This window comes from Myxine glutinosa, chromosome 1 (genome assembly GCF_964187855.1).
Source record: "Myxine glutinosa chromosome 1, kmMyxGlut1.1, whole genome shotgun sequence".
Lineage (NCBI taxonomy): Eukaryota > Metazoa > Chordata > Myxini > Myxiniformes > Myxinidae > Myxine > Myxine glutinosa.
The window spans coordinates 329,013,890-329,037,268 of NC_136261.1; the positions used below are offsets into that span (position 1 = coordinate 329,013,890).

The following is a 23,379-nucleotide window of genomic DNA, read 5'->3' on the forward strand; positions in this document are numbered from 1 at the left end:
ACACCAAGATAGATTTACAACTATTCCAAGATAGATTTACCACTATTCCAAGATAGATTTACCACTATTCCAAGATAGATTTACCACGATACATTTTGTAACTTACCAGGATAGATTTACCACGATACATTTTCTGTATTACCAGGATAGATTTACCACTATACCAAGATATATTTACCACTATACCAAGATAGATTTACCACTATTCCAAGATAGATTTACCACTATACCAAGATAGATTTACCACTATTCCAAGATAGATTTACCACGATACATTTTGTAACTTACCAGGATAGATTTACCACGATACATTTTCTGTATTACCAGGATAGATTTACCACTATACCAAGATATATTTACCACTATACCAAGATAGATTTACCACTATTCCAAGATAGATTTACCACTATACCAAGATAAATTTACCACTATTCCAAGATAGATTTACCACGATACATTTTGATATTTACTAGGATAGATTTACCACTAAACCAAGATAGATTTACCACTATTCCAAGATAGATTTACCACAATACATTTTGTAACTTACCAGGATAGATTTACCACGATACATTTTCTGTATTACCAGGATAGATTTACCACTATACATTTTGTAACTTACCAGGATAGATTTGCCACGATACAGTTTCTGTATTACCAGGATAGATTTACCACGATAGATTTACCACGATACCAAGACAGAATTAACACGATACATTTTGAAATTTACCAAGATAGATTTATACCACGATAGATTCGGTAAATTATCATGATAAATTTACCACTATACATTTTCTATATTACCAAGATCCAGGCTCACGACTCACTCCCAAATTTACACAATTCATCCAGGCCCATTATTCACTCCCCAATTAACACAATGAATCAAGGCTCAGTACTCACTCCCAAATTTACACAATTCATCCAGGCTCACTAACTTCCAAATTCATACATTTAATCCAGGCTCAATACTCACTCCCAAATTTACACAATTCATCCAGGCTCAATACTCACTCCCAAATTTACACAATTCATCCAGACTCAATACTCACTCCCAAATTTACACAATTCATCCAGGCTCACTGCTAACTCCAGGCTCACTAATAATACAGGCCCAATGCTTGCCTCCACTCTTTTGTTCCTCTTTTTTCCCACCTGTGGAACCAATTTCCTCATTCTGCTCTATGTCATCCTTCCCTCAACAGCTTGAAGATGGTTGGTCACATCTTCCTCAATCTATCCATCCCATATCCACATTAATCATCTTTAGTACCCTCATCAACCCGATCTTAAGATCTTAAAAAACACTACGCCCACCCCTTCCTTCCCAGCATATTTATTTTATTTTCTCCCCTCTTCCTCCACCCCACTTTCCGTTTTTTTATGTTCCATTGCTCCGTCATCCCCAGTTTTATCTTCCTCTCCTCTCAACCCTCTTCTTGATGTATTTGATCTTGTATAAAGTTGTTTACTCCCTGTTTCACCCCCTCCCCTTACTGATCTAATTTTCCCTTCACCCATTATTCTTCCAAATGTCCCTCTCTTGTGTCACTCTTGGCAGTTGTTGGTGTGTTTCCCTGCTTTCCACTATCTTCTTTCTGTTATGTGGCCAAACTCTTCCATGAGCCTTGACTTTGCGTATAAAAAAAATAATTCCAAAGGACATGATGCGGCAGCATACACAGCTTGGCCATTACTGAAGTTATTCATCAAGACAATTTCTCAAATCGAAAAATGTGAATTCATTTTGGTTCAAGAATACATCTTGAAAAAGGTACCTCACTGAGAGGGATTGTCAAAGTGCTTGGCATGCAGCAGAGGATATCACAGATGTGAAACATTCACACAAATCAGAGAGACGTTCAACAGCACGGACAAGATCGCAACATCAACCAAAAACACTGGTGTGGGTATGGATTTATTAATTGGGTGTTCTTGTCATTTCAGAAATTTTGGACAAAAAGCAAATACTCCACTGAGTAAAGCGTTGTGAATGGCAGATTTTGGATTCGGCTATTTTGATAAAAGCCATCTTGTTGCTGCTGCCATTCAGGCCAGACATTTCAATGCATGAAGTAATTTTTCGGCTGTTGACTGTACATGGCATGCAAAACTATTCTCAAAAGTTATATATATATACATATATATATACATATATATACAGTGGGGAGAACAAGTATTTGATACACTGCCGATTTTGCAGGTTTTCCCACTTACAAAGCACGTCAAGGTCTGTAATTTTTATCATAGGTACACTTCAACTGTGGAAGACGGAATCTAAAACAAAAATCCGGAAAATCACATTGTATGATTTTTAAGTAATTAATTTGCATTTTATTGCATGAAATAAGTATTTGATACATCAGAAAAACAGAACTTAATATTTGGTACAGAAACCTTTGTTTGCAATTACAGAGATCAGACGTTTCCTGTAGTTCTTAACCAGGTTTGCACACACTGCAGCAGGGATTTTGTCCCACTCCTCCATACAGATCTTCACCAGATCCTTTAGGTTTCGGGGCTGTCGCTGCGCAACACAGACTTTCAGCTCCCTCCAAAGATTTTCTATTGGGTTCAGGTCTGGAGACTGGCTAGGCCACTCCAGGACCTTGAGATGCTTCGTACGGAGCCACTCCTTAGTTGCCCTGGCTGTGTGTTTCGGGTCGTTGTCATGCTGGAAGACCCAGCCACGCCCCATCTTCAATGCCCTTATTGAGGGAAGGAGATTGTTGGCCAAGATCTCGCGATACATGGCCCCATCCATCCTCCCCTCAATACGGTGCAGTCGTCCTGTCCCCTTTGCAGAAAAGCATCCCCAAAGAATGATGTTTCCACCTCCATGCTTCACGGTTGGGATGGTGTTCTTGGGGTTGTACTCATCCTTCTTCGTCCTCCAAACACGGCGAGTGGAGTTTAAACCAAAAAGCTCTATTTTGGTCTCATCAGACCACATGACCTTCTCCCATTCCTCCTCTGGATCATCCAGATGGTCATTGGCAAACTTCAGACGGGCCTGGACATGCGCTGGCTTGAGCAGAGGGACCTTGCGTGCGCTGCAGGATTTTAATCCATGACGGCGTAGTGTGTTACTTATGGTTTTCTTTGATACTGTGGTCCCAGCTCTCTTCAGGTCATTGACCAGGTCCGCCGTGTAGTTCTGGGCTGATCCCTCACCTTTCTCATGATCATTGAGGCTCCACGAGGTGAGATCTTGCATGGAGCCCCAGACCGAGGGAGATTGACTGTCATCTTGAACTTCTTCCATTTTCTAATAATTGCGCCAACAGTTGTTGCCTTCTCACCAAGCTGCTTGCCTATTGTCCTGTAGCCCATCCCAGCCTTGTGCAAGTCTACAAATTTGTCCCTGATGTCCTTAGACAGCTCTCTGGTCTTGCCCATTGTGGAGAGGTTGGAGTCTGATTGATTGAGTGTGGACAGGTCTGGAGACGGCTTTGCGGTCGGTCTTTGCGGTCTTTGTGGTCGGAGACGGTCTGGAGACGTCTTTTATGCAGATAACGAGTTCAAACAGGTGCAGTTAATACAGGTAATGAGTGGAGAATGGGAGGGCTTCTTAAAGAAAAAACTAACAGGTCTGTGAGAGCCGGAATTCTTACTGGTTGGTAGGTGATCAAATACTTATTTCATGCAATAAAATGCAAATTAATTACTTAAAAATCATACAATGTGATTTTCAGGATTTTTGTTTTAGATTCCGTCTTCCACAGTTGAAGTGTACCTATGATAAAAATTACAGACCTTTACGTGCTTTGTAAGTGGGAAAACCTGCAAAATCGGCAGTGTATCAAATACTTGTTCTCCCCACTGTGTGTGTGTGTGTGTGTGTGTGTGTGTGTGTGTGTGTGTGTGTGTGTGTGTGTGTGTGTATATATATATATATATATATATATATATATATATATATATATATATATATATATATATATATATATATACGTATATATCTCTATATATAAAGGAGGAGTGTCTGTGTGTGTGTGTGTGTGTGTGTGTATGTGTATGTGTGTCTGTCTGGATGTCCGCTTATAACTCAAGAACTACACATCGGAGAAAAGTTTTAGACACAGATTCGGAATCGGCATAAAATCCTGGTGGTTATAGGCTACGTTTTATTTTAATATCAATGGTTTAAAAAACCGCGCCAGCTGCAATTCCATGGTGTAGTTTGTGGTGGCGCTATTGCCCCTTTCCGATCCCGCGGTTGCGCGTACGTACAGTATACTGTACGTACATATTTATATATTTTCAATGTGCTTTTTATTGTATTTTAAATTGTTTTCTAGTTTATTTTATTGTTAATTTATGTACTATTGTATTTATTTTAAATATATATTTTAAGGAAAACAAATGTTTTCACGTCTGTAGGAGTGACGTAAAGTCGCACATAATGACAAAATGCACGCCATTTTTTCGCGCCAAGAACGAATAAACGGTTTTTTTTTAAGTTGAGATTTTATTCGAATTCGAATTCCATTAAATTTCAACTGTTGGAAACAATAATTATTTCAACTGTTGGAAATATTTTTTGGGTTAACCAACGACGGTCGATTTAATCTCGACCTTCCCCGAGCAAAACACGCCCACTTTGCAACAGCATTAAGGTATAAACCGCTAACCATCGTGCTCGCGCCTCAAGAGCTGTTTCGTTCTGCCTGTGGTGATTTTTCATCACAAGTAGATCGTGGCCTGCGTTAAAGTAATCGTTGCTGGAGCAAGGATCGTCTACTGAAACGTAATTATTGTCATTGTATGTGTGCATTTTCATACGAAATGTACAAATACAGGATTTTCGTTTATCCGTGTCGATTGGCTCAACATTGTGCGATGATGACAAACATTTTCATTTATGCATGTGATCTTCTTTTCTTTTTATATAATGACATGACGATCAGGCAGTAAACCTCCCAACTGAGTTTCGCAACAGTCGTCAGCCTCAAGGACTCCCAACACACAGGGTGATTCTCAAGGTGCAAGGTGTGCATTTGACAAGTGAACATCAGGTAAACGTTCAAACTGATCAATACCCTGAAATTTTGAAATTCATTTGAATTGATCAATTCATGTGGCTATAAATTCAAGTCCACTTTTCTTTCAAGTTCATTTGTATTTGATGTGTTGCACTACAAATGAACAGTATTTCCTGTCATTTGACTTTTGCTCAGAGTATTAATTCATTTGCTTTTTTTTTTTAAAGGTCATCATGCCACGTAAAAGACCCAAATCGCTTGGTCGATCTACTGCAGATTCAAGAAGAAAGAAAGCTCAGAGAGCTGATGAGACCGATGATGAGCAACAAAACAGACTGGAGGACAATCGCCTTAGGCACCAAGATAATCGAACTCAGGAAACCGAGGACCAAAGGACAGAGAGACTGGTGGCTGATCATGTACAGCACAGACAAAATAGGTCCCGACAGACTGAGCAAGAAAGACATCAGATGCAGCTTCGTGACAGGTCTCGACGTCAGCTCCGTCGAAGCAGAGAAGCAGAAGAGAGTCTTCAAAGGCAGGAAGAAAACAGGCAAATGCAGGCAAACAGAAGAAGCAGAGAAACAGACGAAGAGAGTCTTCAAAGGCAGGAAGAAAACAGGCAAATGCAGGCAAACAGAAGAAGCAGAGAAACAGAAGAAGAGAGTCTTCAAAGGCAGGAAGAAACAGGCAAATGCAAGCAAACAGAAGAAGCAGAGAAACAGAAGAAGAGAGGCTTCAAAGACAGGAAGAAGATAGGCAAAGGCAAGCTGACAGAAGAACTGCAGAAGAGGATCAAACAAAAGTCAATTGGTTCAAAGGGGCCTTTGCTTACAACCCAATAAAGAAGTACAGCTCTGACTCTAAGGTGGACATTGGAGAAATGGACAAGGTGTGCAAATATTGCAAGGCCAAAACGTTCAAGGCAGAGACAGCAGGCCTTTGCTGCTCAGCAGGCGAAGTCTGGCTACCCCGCATCGAAGAGCCTCCTGATGTGCTGAAAAGGCTGCTGATTGGCAGCACTGCTGATGCCAAGCACTTTCAGAAACACCTTATGAGGTACAACTCAGCCTTCCAAATGACTTCTTTTGGGGCAGAAAAGGATCTCACTGACTACTCTTTCTTTATAACATTTACAATACAAGGTCAATGTTATCACAGGATGGGAAGTCTCCAGCCTGTTCCCAGTGAAAACAACAATACTGTACACAAGTTTGTTCAGGTCTACTTCATGTGCACAAGTGAAGAAGAGGCTGAACAGCGGTGCAGGAATGTTCAAATGTCAAATGGTGCACTCAAATTGAACATTGTGGCAGACCTCCAAGAAATGCTGCACCAGAACCACAAATATGTCAAAGTGTTTAAGTATGCCCTTGAACAGATGGAGGAAAGACTAGATCTGAAGCTCAAAATAAGGGCAGACCAGACGCCAGCTGGAGAACATGAGAGACGATACAATGCACCTGTGAGTGATGACGTGGCCATCATCGTGGTTGGTGAAGAACTTGGACCAAGAGACATTGTCCTGAAGCAAAGATCGGGCAGTTTAGATTACATCAGAGAAACCCACAGAGCTTATGATGCCCTTCAGTACCCACTGATATTTTGGAAGGGACAGGACGGGTACAACTTTTCTCTGAAGAAAATAAACCCAGCAACTGGCCAGGAGAAAAGCGGCAGAAATTCTAAAGTGTCATGCAAGGATTTCTACTCTTACCATTTCATGGAGAGAGATGAAGAGGTCAACTATGTCTTGAGGTTTGGCCATGTCACCTGTCAGCTCATGGTAGACAGCTATGCAAAGATGGAAGCTGAACGCCTTCTGTACATCAGACTGAACCAATCAAAACTACGTGCTGAAGAGTACATCCATCTGAAGGATGCCATAGTTACAGATGGCATTAATCCAGAAGACATTGGCCAGCCAGTTATTCTTCCGTCCAGTTTTACTGGTGGCCCACGGTACATGGCAGAAAGAACCCAGGATGCTATGTCATATGTCAGAAAGTTTGGCCATCCAAATCTATTCATCACTTTCACCTGCAATCCTGCATGGCCTGAAATCAAGATTGTACAAGATTCCAATCTACGACATGACATTATTGCCAGGGTATTCAGTGAAAAACAGAAGAAACTGATATGGTTACTGAAGAAAGGGATGATCTTTGGAGATTTGGTAGCATGGATGTACACCATTGAGTGGCAGAAGCATGGCCTCCCTCACTCTCACACCTTGATTTGGTGCAAAGACAAAATCCGACCAGACGATATAGACAGGATCATATCAGCAGAACTGCCAGATCCAGAGATGGACCCAGAACTGTTCAAGACCATCTCCACACAAATGATTCATGGGCCCTGTGGCAGCATCAACCCTCGATCTGTTTGCATGAAGGACAACAAATGCCAAAAAGGATTTCCCAAACAACTTCGCCGAGAGACAGAGACTGGTGATGATGGATATCCAGAGTATCGCAGGAGGAGCACTGGCGATGGGGGACACACTGCTAAAGTCAACATTCGCAGTGTGGGAGAGTACAACGTTGACAATCGGTGGGTTGTTCCCCACAACAAAATGCTCTGCAAAATCTTTAATGCACACATCAATGTGGAACTGTGCAGCTCAGTTAAGTCCATCAAATATGTATGCAAGTATGTCAATAAGGGCAGTGACATGGCAACATTTGAAGTAGGTGACAAAAAAAGGTCAGGTGAGATTAGCAGGTTCCAGTCAGGCCGATATATATCAACAAACGAAGCAGTGTGGAGGATCCTTGGATTTAACATTCATGAGCGATATCCAACTGTCATCAATTTGGCCGTACATCTGGAAAATGGACAAAGGGTCTATTACACTGCAGAAACTGCCCAAGCACGAGCACATGGGCCGCCTCCTCAGACTACGTTGACAGCTTTCTTCAAACTCTGCATAGAAGATGACTTTGCCAAGACTCTTCTGTACAATGAAGTCCCTACCTACTACACATGGGAGAACAAAATGTGGAATCGCAGGAAGAAGGACATTCCAGTAGACAATTATCCTGGAGTTTATGCCAGCAGCGCAATTGGCAGAGTCTACACAGTTCATCCAAAGAACAGAGACTGTTTCTTTCTGCGCCTTCTCCTGCACACTGTCAGAGGTCCAACATCCTTTAAAGATTTACGACGGGTTAATGGTCAAGATTGTGCCACCTTCCGCGATGCCTGCCGACTCCATGGTCTATTGGAAGAAGATGAACATTGGAAAAAAGCCATGGATGAGGCAGCAGTCTCACAGGCACCAAAACAACTATGGCAGCTGTTTTCCATCATATTGGCAGCATGTGACATTCAGGATCCAGAGAAGCTCTGGGAGGACCACAAAGGAAATATGTCTGAAGACTTTCTTCACTTGGCCAGACGTCAGAACCCTGGTGTGGATATTGATTTCAACTGTGCAATCTACAATCAAGTCCTGATTGAGCTAGAGAAGCACCTGATTGCCTATGGAACCACTATGGCAAATTGTGGAATGCCCCAACCAGAAAACAGCATTGAGGGAATGGCTCAGGAGCTTCTGAGGGAAACAAACTACAACATGGAAGAGCTGACCACATTTGTAGAGCAGAATGTCCCAAGAATGGTTGAGGACCAACAGCAAGCCTTTACTTCTATCCTGAAGAGTGTTTATGATGATGCTGGCAAGATATTCTTCCTCGATGCTCCTGGCGGGACAGGAAAAACATTCCTCATTAATATCATCCTGGCCAAGGTTCGTCAAAAGTCGGAAATTGCTCTGGCTGTGGCCTCAAGTGGAATTGCAGCTACACTTCTTGAAGGAGGAAGGACAGCACACTCAACTTTCAAACTGCCTTTGGATTTGACCAAGCAAGACACCCCAACCTGCAACATTAGCAAGAATTCAGCAAAAGCCAAGATCCTTCAACAGTGCAAAATCATTATCTGGGATGAGGCTACTATGAACCACAAGCAGGCATTCAAAGCAGTGAACAGAACACTCCAAGATATTCGCAACAACAAGAAAATCATGGGTGGTGTGACAACTGTCCTGGCTGGAGACTTTCGTCAGACTCTCCCAGTCATCCAACGGGGCACAAGGGCAGATCAAGTCAAGGCCTGTATCAAGTCTTCTTATCTCCTCTGGCCACATGTGCAAAGACTTACCCTGAATACCAACATGAGAGTCCACCTTCTTGGTGACAACACTGCAGGGGCGGTCTCAAGCCAGCTTTTGAAAGTTGGCAATGGCCTATACCCTCAAGATGCAGCAGAACAAATAATTCTACCATTTTGACAGTTTGTTGAAACAAAAGATGACTTGATCAAAAAGGTCTTTCCCAATATGGAGACCCAGTTCCAGGACTCATCATGGCTTGCCGAAAGAGCCATTTTGGCCCCCAAGAACAATGCTGTTCAAGAGATCAACAATTTGCTCCTCCACCAACTTCACGGTCATGAAAGACATTATGATTCTCTTGACAAAGTGACAGATGAAGATCAGGCAGTAAACTTCCCAACTGAGTTTCTCAACAGTCTTCAGCCTCAAGGACTCCCAACACACAGGTTGATTCTCAAGGTGGGAGCACCAATCATGCTTCTAAGGAATCTTCATCCACCAAAGCTGTGTAATGGAACACGATTGACAATCCAGCAAATGATGCCGCATGTCCTAGAGGCAACCATCCTCTCAGGACAATACAGAGAGAAAGTATTCATTCCAAGGATACCACTTATTCCACCTGACCTTCCATTCTCCTTCAAGAGGATTCAGTTCCCCATCAGGCTATGTTTTTCTATGTCCATCAACAAGGCGCAGGGGCAATCAATGAAGGTTGTAGGCCTGAACTTCACAGAAGTGTTTGCCCATGGCCAGCTGTACGTGGGCTGCTCGAGGGTTGGAAAACCAAGCAATCTTTATGTCTTGGCACCAAGTAAGAAAACCAGAAATGTTGTATACCAAGAGGTTTTGAGAAATTGAAAATTGACAAAACATCATGTAGGCAATGTACTGTAATATTGCTCTAAAATATACATGTTCTTTTCATCATATATTTGTCTTATTCTTATTCAACCCGGGCGAAGCCGGGTACCTCAGCTAGGATATATATATACAGTGGAACCTTGACTTACGAGTGCACCAACTTACGAGTTTTCCGAGATACGAGCCGTTGCTCGGGCGGTTTATTGCTTTGAGATGCGAGCCGAGATCCGAGTTACGAGCTTACGCCACCCACCACCAGGTGGGTTCCGGTCACGTGGTTATCTTGCCGTGCAAGTATCTCTGCCGTATATCGCTGCTGTTTTGTTTTCGCATTTTGGTTATTTTGGAGCTTACGCCACCCCCCACCAGGTGGGTTCTGGTCACGTGGTTATCTTGCCGTGCAAGTACAGTATCTCTGCCGTATATCGCTGCTGTTTTGTTTTCGCATTTTGGTTATTTTGGAGCTTACGCCACCCCCCACCAGGTGGGTTCCGGTCACGTGGTTATCTTGCCGTGCAAGTACAGTATCTCTGCTGTATATCGCTGCTGTTTTGTTTTCGCATTTTGGTTATTTTGGAGCTTACGCCACCCCCCACCAGGTGGGTTCCGGTCACGTGGTTATCTTGCCGTGCAAGTACAGTATCTCTGCCGTATATCGCTGCTGTTTTGTTTTCGCATTTTGGTTATTTTGGAGCTTACGCCACCCCCCACCAGGTGGGTTCCGGTCACGTGGTTATCTTGCCGTGCAAGCATTTCTGCCATATATCGCTGCTGTTTTGTTTTCGCATTTTGGTTATTTTGGAAAATTTCTTAGTTTTAACCACGGGTCCTAAGAAATTGAGTGCCAAGGGCAGTACTGAGAAGAAGAAGAAGAGGATGATGTGCTTGGATATAAAACACGCAATCGTCGAAAAACATGAGCGAGGTGTGCGTGTTGTCGACTTGGTGAGGCGGATGTGAAGGCAGCTGAAGATTTTATTATAACTTTTGCCGAACTGATAGAAGCCGAACGATACATCCCCCAGCAAATCTTCAACTGTGACGAGACAGGGCTCTTCTGGAAAAAGATGCCGAGGAGGACGTATATAACGGCAGAGGAGAAGAGCATGCCAGGCCACAACTTGTTCAGAGTGCCGGCGATAGCTCGCCTTCTCTTTGTGGAAAACACGGTGAGATCCTTAACATCCAACAACTAATGGGACGCAAACGGGGCGCCCAGTTTAGCGGTACACACATTGATGAATCACCCTGCCTGTGATTCACCCATGACAGGTTATAGCTGGGTCGGGATTCAAACCCAGGCTGGACAGTTTAGACTTTAGAGTCAAGTGTGCGTACCTCCAGTCCAGGCCATCCTGCCAACTTGTATGCTGCATACAGGTGAAATATAAAGCGCGAGATATTTTTATATATACTGTATATTTAAAAAAAAATTGGTGTGGTTTTTGGCGGGCTGGAACGGATTAATAGCATTTCAATGCATTTTAATGGGGAAATTTGATTTGAGAAACGAGCAAATTGAGTTACGAGCTCGGTCACAGAACGAATTAAACTCGTAAGTCAAGGTTCCACTGTATATATATTTTTTATAAACAGGAATCAAATTCCTGCGAGAGGCTAAGTGTGAAAAAATTCTGACAATGCGGCGCTCGTACCACGGACCTCCGTTGATAACACGTCAACAGCCCACTGCGCTATTGAGCCAGCCGCAATCTCCTCAGAACTTTTCCACACTTAACACTGCGAGCTTTATCATGGCCGATGTCTTACGTGCCTGCTAGGCAGACCCCGAATGTTAGCGTAAGTATATGCATGCGTATGTATGTGTGAATAAGTAGAAATGCATTGAAGATTAAGTCAAATACAATTTTATAAACAGGAATTAAATTCCTGCGAGGGGCTAAGTGTGAAAAAATTCTGACTCAATGCAGGGCTCGAACCACGGACCTCCGTTGATAACGCGTCAACAGCCCACGCACTTTGAATATTTATGTCAATGTGATATTTCAGTTTTTTCTTTTTAATAAATTTGCAAAACTTTCTAAAATCCTGTTTTCTCTTTGTCATTATGGGGTATTGAGTGTAGATTGATGAGGGAAAAAATGAATTTAAACGATTTCAGCATAAGGCTGCAACATAACAAAATGTGAAAAAAGTGAAGGGGTCTGAATACTTTCTGAATGCACTGTGTGTATATATGTATATATATATATCATCAGTTGTCAGAAAACGTGCTAACAATTGTAAGTGTCTGTTCACAATCGCTGGAGGAATAATAATAATATAAAAACGATGGTTCAGTTTTTGGATTCTGGTATAATATTGCATGTTATTTTCCTGAGAGTGGGTTGGATTGGGGAGGAGGGAAGTGGGGTGGGGATGGAGAGGATTGTAACCTCACCTTTGGATCCATCTCATGCTTACATCAAGAAATCTAGTGTCCAACAATCTTGAATCATCTACTTCACATGGTTTGTGGAGGGGAGGGAAATTAAATGGAATACCAGAGTGCTTTTTTGGGAAAGTGGGGGTGGGGGTTAATAAAACAATTAATTGCTTTATTACGACCGACCGCAACTCTACAGTACTTCTGGTGGATTGTAATATTTATTAAGCAATTTATTAAATTTATTAAACGGTCCCATTTCTCCCTCCAGGGCTTCAATACAGCAGGTGCTGTTCACCACTACCTCAGGTCACGCCCCATCCATGCTCCTGATCTATTCTACCCCAAATGACCCCATTCCCAAGCACTCAGCTTTTCCAGGTTATTATGTTTCCTCCATCCCTCTCCCTCACCTCTTTTCATTTCTTAGTTGTCAGTTGGTTTGTTTGTTTTCTGTTTCACTCTCTGCTTTACCCTTCCTCTTCTTGCTGTGTTTCATTCAGCTTGTGTACAGCTAGTTCACACCATGTGTCCTTCCCCCTCCCGTTGATCTCACTCTCACCTCAACTCGACTGCTGGTTTCCCCCCCCCCTTTCCATTTCTTTCCCCTCCACTCTATTCTAGCTCTTCCATGAGCCACGGTCATGTATACAAACCCCCTGACCCACTCATATTTCTCTTCCGACATGAGGATCATATTGTGTAGAAATAATAAGGGGAAATATCTCATGATGCACTTGTTCATTCTGATGTTCATTATATAAATTGACCTCATGGGATGTTTAGCCAAACAAATGCAATCTTGCCTTAGTTTTACAATACTAAACAGGCCATTTCTGTAGGAAGATAAAAGAGCTTTATTGAACGTACTGATTGAATTGACTACTTTTCAACCCTCATTGTGGATGCTGAAAATGTTCTGCTTTCCTCACCTTTTGGCCTGGATTAATGGTGGCATTCACACACTTCAGTGCTGGACTCAAGGTTGTGTCGTATCGTACGGTCAGGTTGTCGATGTGAATGTCTCCTTGGCCGGGCCAGTTTTCGGGTACAGCTTGTTGGTCTGAAACACAAGGCAGGCATGCAAACTGCTTTCTCTCCCAGCCCAATGCATTGTGGGATTGGGGGAGGTGTGACAAAACGAAAGATCATTGTCACAGTTGACCCACACTCTCTTTTTACAGGATCTATGGCAGAAGCAGGAGCTGTTACAAGCAGACAGAGATATTAGACACCAGAGAGTTCATAGAACACGATACCCCACGTGATGTTACACAAGGAAACTAGATGCAGGAGGCCATTTTGCCCATCATGCCGGTGCCACATCAACACCAGACAAATTTCATCTGTCAAAACGACACAATTTCATTGGGATGGCGGGGGGGGGGGGGGGGGGTGGGGGGGGTAAGCAGAAGAATGTGGATGAGACAATGTGGCGTGCTTAAGGATATCCCAAGGGTGTAAAAATAAAAATGGGGAAATACATTAATTTTAAATATTTAAATAAATTTAAAAAATGATTTTTGGGGTTTTTTTCAGGGGAGGGGGAGGAGGTGGACGAAGGCAGTTCTTGGATGAGAAAGACACAGCATCAACCAAACACAACCCCTTGACGAGAACCTCACAGACATGACACTCCTCACAGATGGACATAATCACCCATCCATGCTCAAGCCTTCCGAAAAGTCCTGCCAATATCCCTCCACCCTTCTATCCCCAATGTTTCTAGGTACCTTTCCAATTCTAATTTAAACTTATCTAATGTTTCTGCTGCTACTACCTTTCCAGGGAGGCCATTCCCTGCATAAACTACTCTCAGCGTGAAATTGGCAGTGTTCTTCACCCTGATACTGTCTCTCTTACATGCCACGCCCTCTCATTCTATATATCGATATTGTAACGTTTGTGATAATAAATAGACGGAGATTCCAATTAGTCAAGCTCTCTTTAATCTGTGCCCAACAATGGTGACTGACGAGCACACGCACCACGCATGCCCAGGGCCCGGTGCGGCACCTGCCATTGGCTGCATCAATTACATCATCAGCATACATGTGATTATATATATATATATATATATATATATATATATATATATATATATATATATATATATATAATCACATGTATGCTGATGACCTCATGGGATGTTTAGTATATATATATATATATACAATCACATATATATATATATATATATATATATATATACACACACACACACACACACACAGTGAAACTTTGACTTACGAGTGCACCAACTTACGAGTTTTCCGAGATACGAGCCGTCGCTCGGTCGATTTTTTGCTTTGTGATGCGAGCCGAGATCTGAGTTACGAGCGAGCGAGCTTGGATATAAAACACGTAATCGTCGAAAAACATGAGCGAGGTGTGCGTGTTGTCGACTTGGCGAGGCAGTACGATCGTAGTACTTCTACGATATGTACGATTTTGAAGCAGAAGGAGTCGATAAAGGCTATAACGCCAGCCAAGGGCGTTACGATTATTTCAAAGCTCCGGACCTCTGTCCATGAAGAGATGGAGAAGTTGTTGTTTGTGTGGTTGACGGAGAAGCAGCTCGCAGGAGATACCGTGACCGAGAGCATCATCTGTGAGAAGGCACGAGACATTTACGGGGATTTGGTGCAGCAGACGGCGGGAACATCAACGGACGAGGCATCGGAAGAGTCATTCAAAGCCAGTCGGGGATGGTTTGATAATTTTAAGAAGAGGACCGGCATTCACTCCGTCGTCAGGCATGGTGAGGTAGCAAGCTCGGATGTGAAGGCAGCTGAAGATTTTATTATAACTTTTGCCGAACTGATAGAAGCCGAAGGATACATCCCCCAGCAAATCTTCAACTGTGACGAGACAGGGCTCTTCTGGAAAAAGATGCCGAGGAGGACGTATATAACGGCAAAGGAGAAGAGCATGCCAGGCCACAACTTGTTCAGAGTGCCGGCGATAGCTCGCCTTCTCTTTGTGGAAGACACGGTGAGATCCTTAACATCCAACAACTAATGGGACGCAAACGGGGCGCCCAGTTTAGCGGTACACACATTGATGAATCACCATGCCTGTGAAACACCGACATGACAGGTTATAGCTGGGTCGGGATTCAAACCCAGGCTGGACAGTTTAGAGTCAAGTGTGCGTACCTCCAGTCCAGGCCATCCTGCCAACTTGTATGCTGCATACAGGTGAAATATAAAGCGCGAGATATTTTTATATATACTGTATATTTCAAAAAAAATTGGTGTGGTTTTTGGGGGGCTGGAACGGATTAATAGCATTTCAATTCATTTTAATTTGAGAAACGAGCAAATTGAGTTACGAGCTCGGTCACAGAACGAATTAAACTCGTAAGTCAAGGTTTCACTGTGTGTGTGTGTGTGTGTGTGTGTGTGTGTGTGTGTGTGTGTGTGTGTGTGTGTGTGTGTGTGTGTGTGTGTATATATATATATATATCTAAGACAATTTGTGTTATACAGTGTTAAAGTATATCATTCAATTTAAACAAAGATTTAAAGAGGCTTAAAGGTGTATAAATAAATTAATTCCAGGTTTTACGACTGTTTTCTTCAGCGGCTATTACTATTACACCAACCTATCTCACACATTACATTCATTCATTCATTCTTCATGCCTGTTTTATGTGTCCATTATGACGACCTTAAAAACAGCAAGTTTCCTGTTTGGAACAGTAAGTTTCCTGTTTGGAACAGAGTTCCCTGTTTGGAATAATTTTCAATTTTGCTTGACTGGCAGGCAGGCAGAATAAAAATATTATCTCACTGCTCTCTGCACGTGTACAGTCGGGACGCATTCAGAGGCAATATACGGTAAAACAGCAAACTTGTGTTTCTACTCATGTTCCGATTTATGTTCAAAATTTAACATTCAATTTAAATAAGCTGTTCTTCGATCATAAACTGATGAGACAGACAAGATGGATGGACGGAAGGATGGACTTGAATAAATTGGTAAACCCCGCTTTTCGCTTCGCGTGTGAGGGGTAAATATCAGACTTGAGAAGTGACGCAACTTCCCAGTATACTCTGGGTGCCAGGGACACCATTTTGTGACTTCGCTTTTCAATCCGCAGACAGCGGGGTAATCAAGTATAAATATTCTCCCCTCCACTGTCCTCATTGGATGCGAACCACAGGGTGTATTGGTACTCTATCCTAAGTGACAGGGTGTATTGGTACTCTATTGGTACTCTATCCTATCCTAAGGTACTCTATCCTAAGTGATCTCTCGCGAGATCTTGGAGACGGCGGCAGGGATTTTCGAAGCTCCACACGGTCTCCACGTTTTTCGAAGTTAAGTCTGTTCACAATTGTATTTTGTCGAAACTGTATTTATCATTCGGTGTGTGAAGTTATTGTGTGCAACTTTGGTTGTTTCTCGGTGTTTATCTTTCATAAATTGATCGTCTGTTTGCCGTGTCGTGTCTTGAGGCCTTGTACAGTGTGCACTGTACAACCTTGAGGCTTTGTTTTTCTCTCAGCGGTCCGTCTTTTGTGATCCAATAACTTTCGTTCTCTGTATTCCCAGTCTTTTCACCCATAGCCTACTTCCTTGTGTAAATCTCAACTCAAAAAAAAAAAAAAAAAAAAAAAAAAAAAAATTTCCTTCTCTGTTATCATTCGTTTATTCATTCTTATTCGTTCGTTCGTTCTTCGACCACGTGTTTCTCCCCCATTTCCCCAGATAGTTTTCACTCATTAACCTTCAATGTTTACACTTTCCCCTCAAGTTATGTATTCCGTCATATTTTATAACACCTTTTTCTTCTTCTTCTTTAAAAGGCTGCTTTCGACTTGCTCACCAAATCAATTCATCCCCAAAAAAATATCCATCTCCTATAGTGCCTTTTTTCTACATTCCCTAAACTCTCCTGCACTCCATCCTCCATCCAGCGTCCTTAAACGTATTTTTAACTCGAAGGTCACAAGCAACTCATTTTGCAATAAATGTTCGTTTCCCATAAATCGTACACTTTCAAAAATCCAATCTCACCCCTCCCCTCCAAATCTTCCCCATAACCCCTCCCCTCCAAATCTTCCCCATCACCCCTCCCCTCCAAATCTTCCCCATCACCCATCCCTTTCAAATCTCCCCCCTTGCCCCCTCCCTCCTAAACGACCCCCTCACCCCTCCCCGCCAAGACGCCCCCTCGCCCCTCCCCTCCTAGACTCCTGCCTCACCCCTCCCCTCCAAATCTCCCCCATATCCCATCCCTTTCAAATCCCTCCCCTTGCCCCTTCCCTCCCAAACTTCCCCCTCACCCCTCCCCTTCAAATCTCCCCACCCTCATTGCTTCTCAATTTCCCCCCTCTCACTCCCCCTCCTCAAAGCGTCCTCCCCGCTTCTTCCCCCTTCAAACTCTCACCTCCATCTCCCCCAACCTTCTGCCTCGCTCTTCCCCCTCCTCAAATAACACCTCATTGTGGCTCACCCAATCACCATCAAACCTTTTGTCCGCCCCATCCTTCCCTTTCTCCGAGCTATTCTGAAATCTCTGACACACCTTCAACAGCTCTCCCTACCTCTTCCACCTCTTCCACATCTTACCCTACCCCTCCTCCCCCCTGTTCTGTATCTGATGCTCCCCCTTCCTCTTCATTAACGGTATGGACCTCAAACATCCGGGGCCTTCGTTCAAACATAACTGATCTCTCCATACAGGTTGCTTCTGTCAAACCAGACGTGATCTGCTTAACAGAAACTTTCCTCCTTTATGATGTCTCTGATTCCATAGTATCTCTCCCGGGCTACTCCCTCCTCCGGTATGATAGACCTGAGCCTCGTCCTGGAGGCGGGGTTGCTATCTTTATCAAAAACTCTCTTCCTCACTCGCCCTGCACTGCACTCTCTCCACCTCACCCCCAGGAATACCTCTGGCTACGGCTTCCCCTTCGCTCCCACCTCTTGTTCATATGTGTGTTGTACCGTCCACCAAACAGTGATGACTCCATCTACATCTCGCTGTCTGATGATATGGACCAACTTCTATCTACTCATCCCAACTCTCTCTTCCTCATATGTGGTGATTTCAACTGTCATCATGCCAGTTGGCTGGGTGTGGGTACCTCTCTCACCAGCCATGGCTCCTCAGCAAAGGACTTCTGCGACTCACTGGGACTGACACAATCTGTCAATTTCCCGACCCGGATCTCAGTCAACGGAACATCTTCTCTTCTGGACTTGGTTATGACTAACTTCCCTGAAAATGTCTGCTGCTCTTCTTCTGCTCCGATCGGATCATCTGATCATGTCCTTGTTAAAGTGGACATCTCTCTGACCATCCTCAGGGAGCCTGCTCAGCGTCGACGTGTCTGGCATTTCACTCAGGCCAACTGGCACGGTCTTCAAGCAGCCATCAATCATCTGGACTGGTCTCCCATTTCTACCGCCTCTGACATCAACTCATCCTGGGAGTTCTTCCGAGGTGAATTGCTCTCTCTCATGCACAGATTTATCCCATCTCGTCTTCAGTTGTCTTACCCTTCCTCCCGTCCATGGTACACGGAATCTTGTGGTGAGGCTGTTGCCCAGAAACAACTTGCCTTCGTCTCCTGGAAAGCAAATCCAACGGAAGGAAATCTCATTTCCTTTCACAAAGCCCGAAACAAGTGTGTGTCCACCCTCAGGAGAGCCAGGAAACAATATCTCTCCGTTCTCAAGACCGAACTCTCTTATCTGTCTCCCTCTTCCAAATCCTGGTGGCGTCTGGTCAAATCCGTTTCTGGTGTTTGTTCCCCCTCCATCCCCTCCCTTACCTCAAACGGCTACACAGCTGACTCCGCACGTGAAAAAGCTGAATGCCTCAACTCTGTGTTTGCCTCTAAATCTTGTGTCCCAAACCCATCCCTCTCTGTACCCACCATACCCAGTCGTACCCTGCTGCTCCTGGACTCCGTGTCCTTTCCTCCTGACAAGGTGGAAAAGTTTCTGTCAACCCTCGACTCTGATTCTGCAACTGGACCCGACGGCATCAGCCCACGGGTCCTAAAATCCTGCTCTGCTGCTCTATCTCACCCTCTCTCTGTTCTCTTCACCCTCTCTTTTGCTCAAGGTCAACTGCCATCTGCTTGGAAATCAGCCAACATCACCGCTTTGCACAAAAAAGGTGCAAAAACAGATCCTAGCAACTACAGACCAATCAGCCTTCTCCCAATTATCAGCAAAGTCATGGAATCCATCATTGCTTCGGATATGAAATCTTTCCTCTTCTCCAATGGCTTGATCTCTGATCATCAATTTGGTTTCAGACCAGGTCACTCTACTCTGGACATGCTGCTTCTGCTGTCTCAACAATGGATGGAGGTCCTCAATGCCAAACAGGAAATTAGAGCTGTCTCCCTCGACATATCACGTGCCTTCGACACGGTCTGGCACCCCGCTCTGCTCACCAAACTCTCCTCCTTTGGTATCCATGGAAATCTCCACGCATGGCTGGCGGACTTCCTCTCTAGTCGTCGTCAACGTGTGGCCCTGAATGGGTTTCTCTCATCTCCTCTTCCTGTTCAGGCTGGAGTTCCCCAAGGCAGTGTTCTGGGCCCCGTGCTTTTTCTGGTCTTCATCAATGATCTCTCTGACTCTCTCGAAAATCCTCTCTATCTCTTTGCTGATGACTCCACTCTCTGCCGCTCCATTCCTCTTCCCTCAGATCGGCAGTCTGCTGCCTCCTCACTCTCTGAAGACCTGGACAAAATCACAGACTGGTCAAACAAGTGGAACATGTCTTTCAATCCTGACAAATCTCACACTCTTACTATGTCTCTCCGAAAAGATCGACTGGACAACCCTCCCATCTACTTTCTCAACAATCCTCTCCAAGAAGTTCTGTCGCTCAAGATTTTGGGTCTCACTATCTGCCATGATCTTTCTTGGGAAAACCACATTTCCAAGCTGGCCTCCAAAGCCAGTCGCCGACTGGGCATCCTCCGTCGTGCGAAGTCCTTCCTCGGCACACCTGAGCTCCTCACCACATACAAGGCTTTCATCCGCAGCTCAATGGAATACTGTTCTCCCCTATGGGCCGGTGCTCCTGCCTCACACCTTGCTCGGCTTCACGCTGTTGAAACCAAAGCTTTCAGAATTATTGGAATCTCCCGCGCTGAAGCTATCTCTGAGGGCCTTTCACTCACTCACCGCAGGCAGGTAGGTGGTCTTTCTGTCTTCTACCGACTCCTCTCCGGCCTTGCACCCCCAGCTCTCTCTGTGCTCTGTCCCCCAAATATTCCTACAGGTCGCACAAGATCTGCCAGCAACCCTCTGATGGTTAAACTGCCGAAATCTCGGCTCTCTGCTCACCTTCACTCTTTCATTCCTCTTTTCTCCCGCCTCTGGAACAAACTCCCTCACTCCCTTCAATCCCACTCCTCCCTCCAGGTCTTTAAAACAGCTGTTCACCACCATCTCTTATCTTCCCCCATCCAAAACCTTGATCTTTTCTACCCCCGCTAATTCACCCCAGATCCACCTTGTTTGAAATTCCAACTTCTTTCCTGGAAGTCCTGGCAGTGTCCATATGTTTTATACCTCTCCCACCGCCCCCTTCCCACGCCCCCCCCCCCAAAGCCCTCGCCCTCTCTCAGATCTCTCGATGTCTCCATGTCTCTCGGTCCCTGCTCTCAAATGTTGTGTTTGTGTCCTTCCCCCTCTCTCCCCATCTTGTCTACCGTCTACCGCTCCCTATGTTATATGTTTTATGTGTCGGTTTGTCTTTCTGTGTGTTTAATGTTCGCTCTTTCACGAGCCTCGACCTTGTATACAAACAAAAAAAAAAAAAAAAAAAAAAAAAAAAAAAAAAAAAAAAAAAAAAAAAAAAAAAAAAAAAAAAAAAAAAAAAAAAAAAAAAAAAAAAAAAAAAAAAAAAAAAAAAAAAAAAAAAAAAAAAAAAAAAAAAAAAAAAAAAAAAAAAAAAAAAAAAAAAAAAAAAAGTGCTGAGCGTCAAATGAGGAAGCAGCACATAACATTTAAAAAATCTTTGGTACGACTCAGCCAATGTCAGAATCAAACTGGCAACTTATTAGTTTCACAAAATCTGCCAAAGTTTCACAACAATGACTAAACATGGCATTTCATTGATAAAGTAAACAAACATTTAAAAAAAAGAAAAATAAATCTAAAATCTACAAGCGTTATGCCGAGGTCCCCCGTCGGGGAAGTGATGCGAGTTGACAAAGTGGAAGACGCAGAAAACATGCTATGATATGATATTTCGCTCACAAGGTTCAGACGTACATGGCGGCGACCATCTTGGATTCTGACGTGGCGACCCAATTTTCAATAGGGTTCTTCCTTATGCCTAGATACACCCATACACCAGATTAGAAGTTGGTACTTCGCTTATTTTTGATTATATTCCGCTCACAAGGTTCAGACATACATAGCGGCGGCCATCTTGGATTTTGACGTGGCGACCCAATTTTCAATACGGTTCTTCCTTATGCACAGATACACCCACACACCAGATTAGAACTTGGTACTTCGCTTATTCTTCAAGGTATTCCACTCAAGGTTCAGACATACATGGCGGCGGCCATCTTGGATTTTAACGTGGCGACCCAATTTTCAATAGGGTTCTTCCTTATGCCTAGATACACCCATACACCAGATTAGAAGTTGGTACTTCGCTTATTTTTCAAGATATTTCGCTCACAAGGTTCAGACATATATATATGGTGGCGGCCATCTTGGATTTTAACGTGGCGACCCAATTTTCAAAAGCGTTCTTCCGTGTGCCTAGATACACCGACACACCAGATTAGAAGTTAGTACTTCGCTTATTTTTCAAGATACTCCGCTCACAAGGTTCAGACATACATGGCGGCGGCCATCTTGGATTTTGACGTGGCGACCCAATTTTCAAAAGCGTTCTTCCGTGTGCCTAGATACACCGACACACCAGATTAGAAGTTAGTACTTCGCTTATTTTTCAATATATTCCACTCACAAGGTTCAGACATACATGGCATCAGACGCACATGGTGGCGGCCATCTTGGATTTTGACGTGGGTTGCACCCACACACCAAATTCGAATGCGGTCCTTCGCTTACACACGCACGCATGCATGCCCGCCCGCACGCACGCACGGGCGGACGGACACACGGACGGAGGGGAAAACCATAGTCCCCCTTTCGCTCCGAGGTGCGACGGGGGACAAAAATTAACCTACCAACTGGGGACTTTTATGACCCCAACTCAGAAGCACTAAATCTTACTATAATTCACCAAATGTCTGTCCGTCTGTCTGTCTGTCTGTCTGTTCGAAGGTACCGTAAAAACTGCTGAACTGATCGCAAAGATATTTTGGGTGGATAATCCTGGGATCTCCAGGAGTAAAATAGGCTATTTAGTTTTCCCAATTTCAGCTTTGGTCTCCAGCATTCCCAGGTTTGGACTCCCGCATAACATTCGCGTTCGCATGACGTTCATTGTTCTCATTGTGACGATGTTGTTTTCCTGGGTGTGCGCACAAACGGCTGCACCGATCGCTGCACAGCTGCACCTGCCACGATCAGGACATGGGTTGAATCGCTGCTTGACAGAATTCTAACCCATTTCAACTGAAGGAAACACCTATCGGGAGTACATACGACATAGCGATTGTGAACACGATTATCGATCACGATCATAGTGTATCGATCACTGTGGGACATTTGGTGAATTATAGTAAGATACTGTTTAGATTTTGATGATTTGCGTGTGATATGATTTAACGAATGTTTATATGAATCGTTTAATATTTTAAAAAGCCTTGAATTTCTGATATTTTACCTTTTCATTTGGGCTTCCCAATTGAAGCCCCGCCCATAGGGCGGGTACCGTTGCTAACATTCGTGTTCGCATAACGTTCATTGTGACGATGTTCTCATTGTGACGATGTTGTTTTCCCGGGTGCCGCACAAACTGCTGCACCGATCAAACTCGGTGACCTCGGACAAAGACCTTTTATAAGGACACGGGTTATTAGAGGACACGGGAGTACATACAACATCGGGCGTACTAA

The 23,379-nt window shown here is 43.8% G+C and overlaps 1 protein-coding gene across 2 annotated transcripts in view; it reads right to left on the reverse strand.

The window, feature by feature from the left end:
• LOC137411924 (ATP-binding cassette sub-family C member 8-like) overlaps positions 1-23,379 on the reverse strand; it is a 242,092-nt gene that overhangs the window by 30,065 nt on the left and 188,648 nt on the right. For both annotated transcript variants that reach the window (XM_068097203.2, XM_068097207.2), the window contains exon 32: positions 13,285-13,415. In XM_068097203.2, coding sequence (XP_067953304.2) covers positions 13,285-13,415 — 131 coding nt within the window. The remainder of the gene's footprint in view (positions 1-13,284; positions 13,416-23,379) is intronic.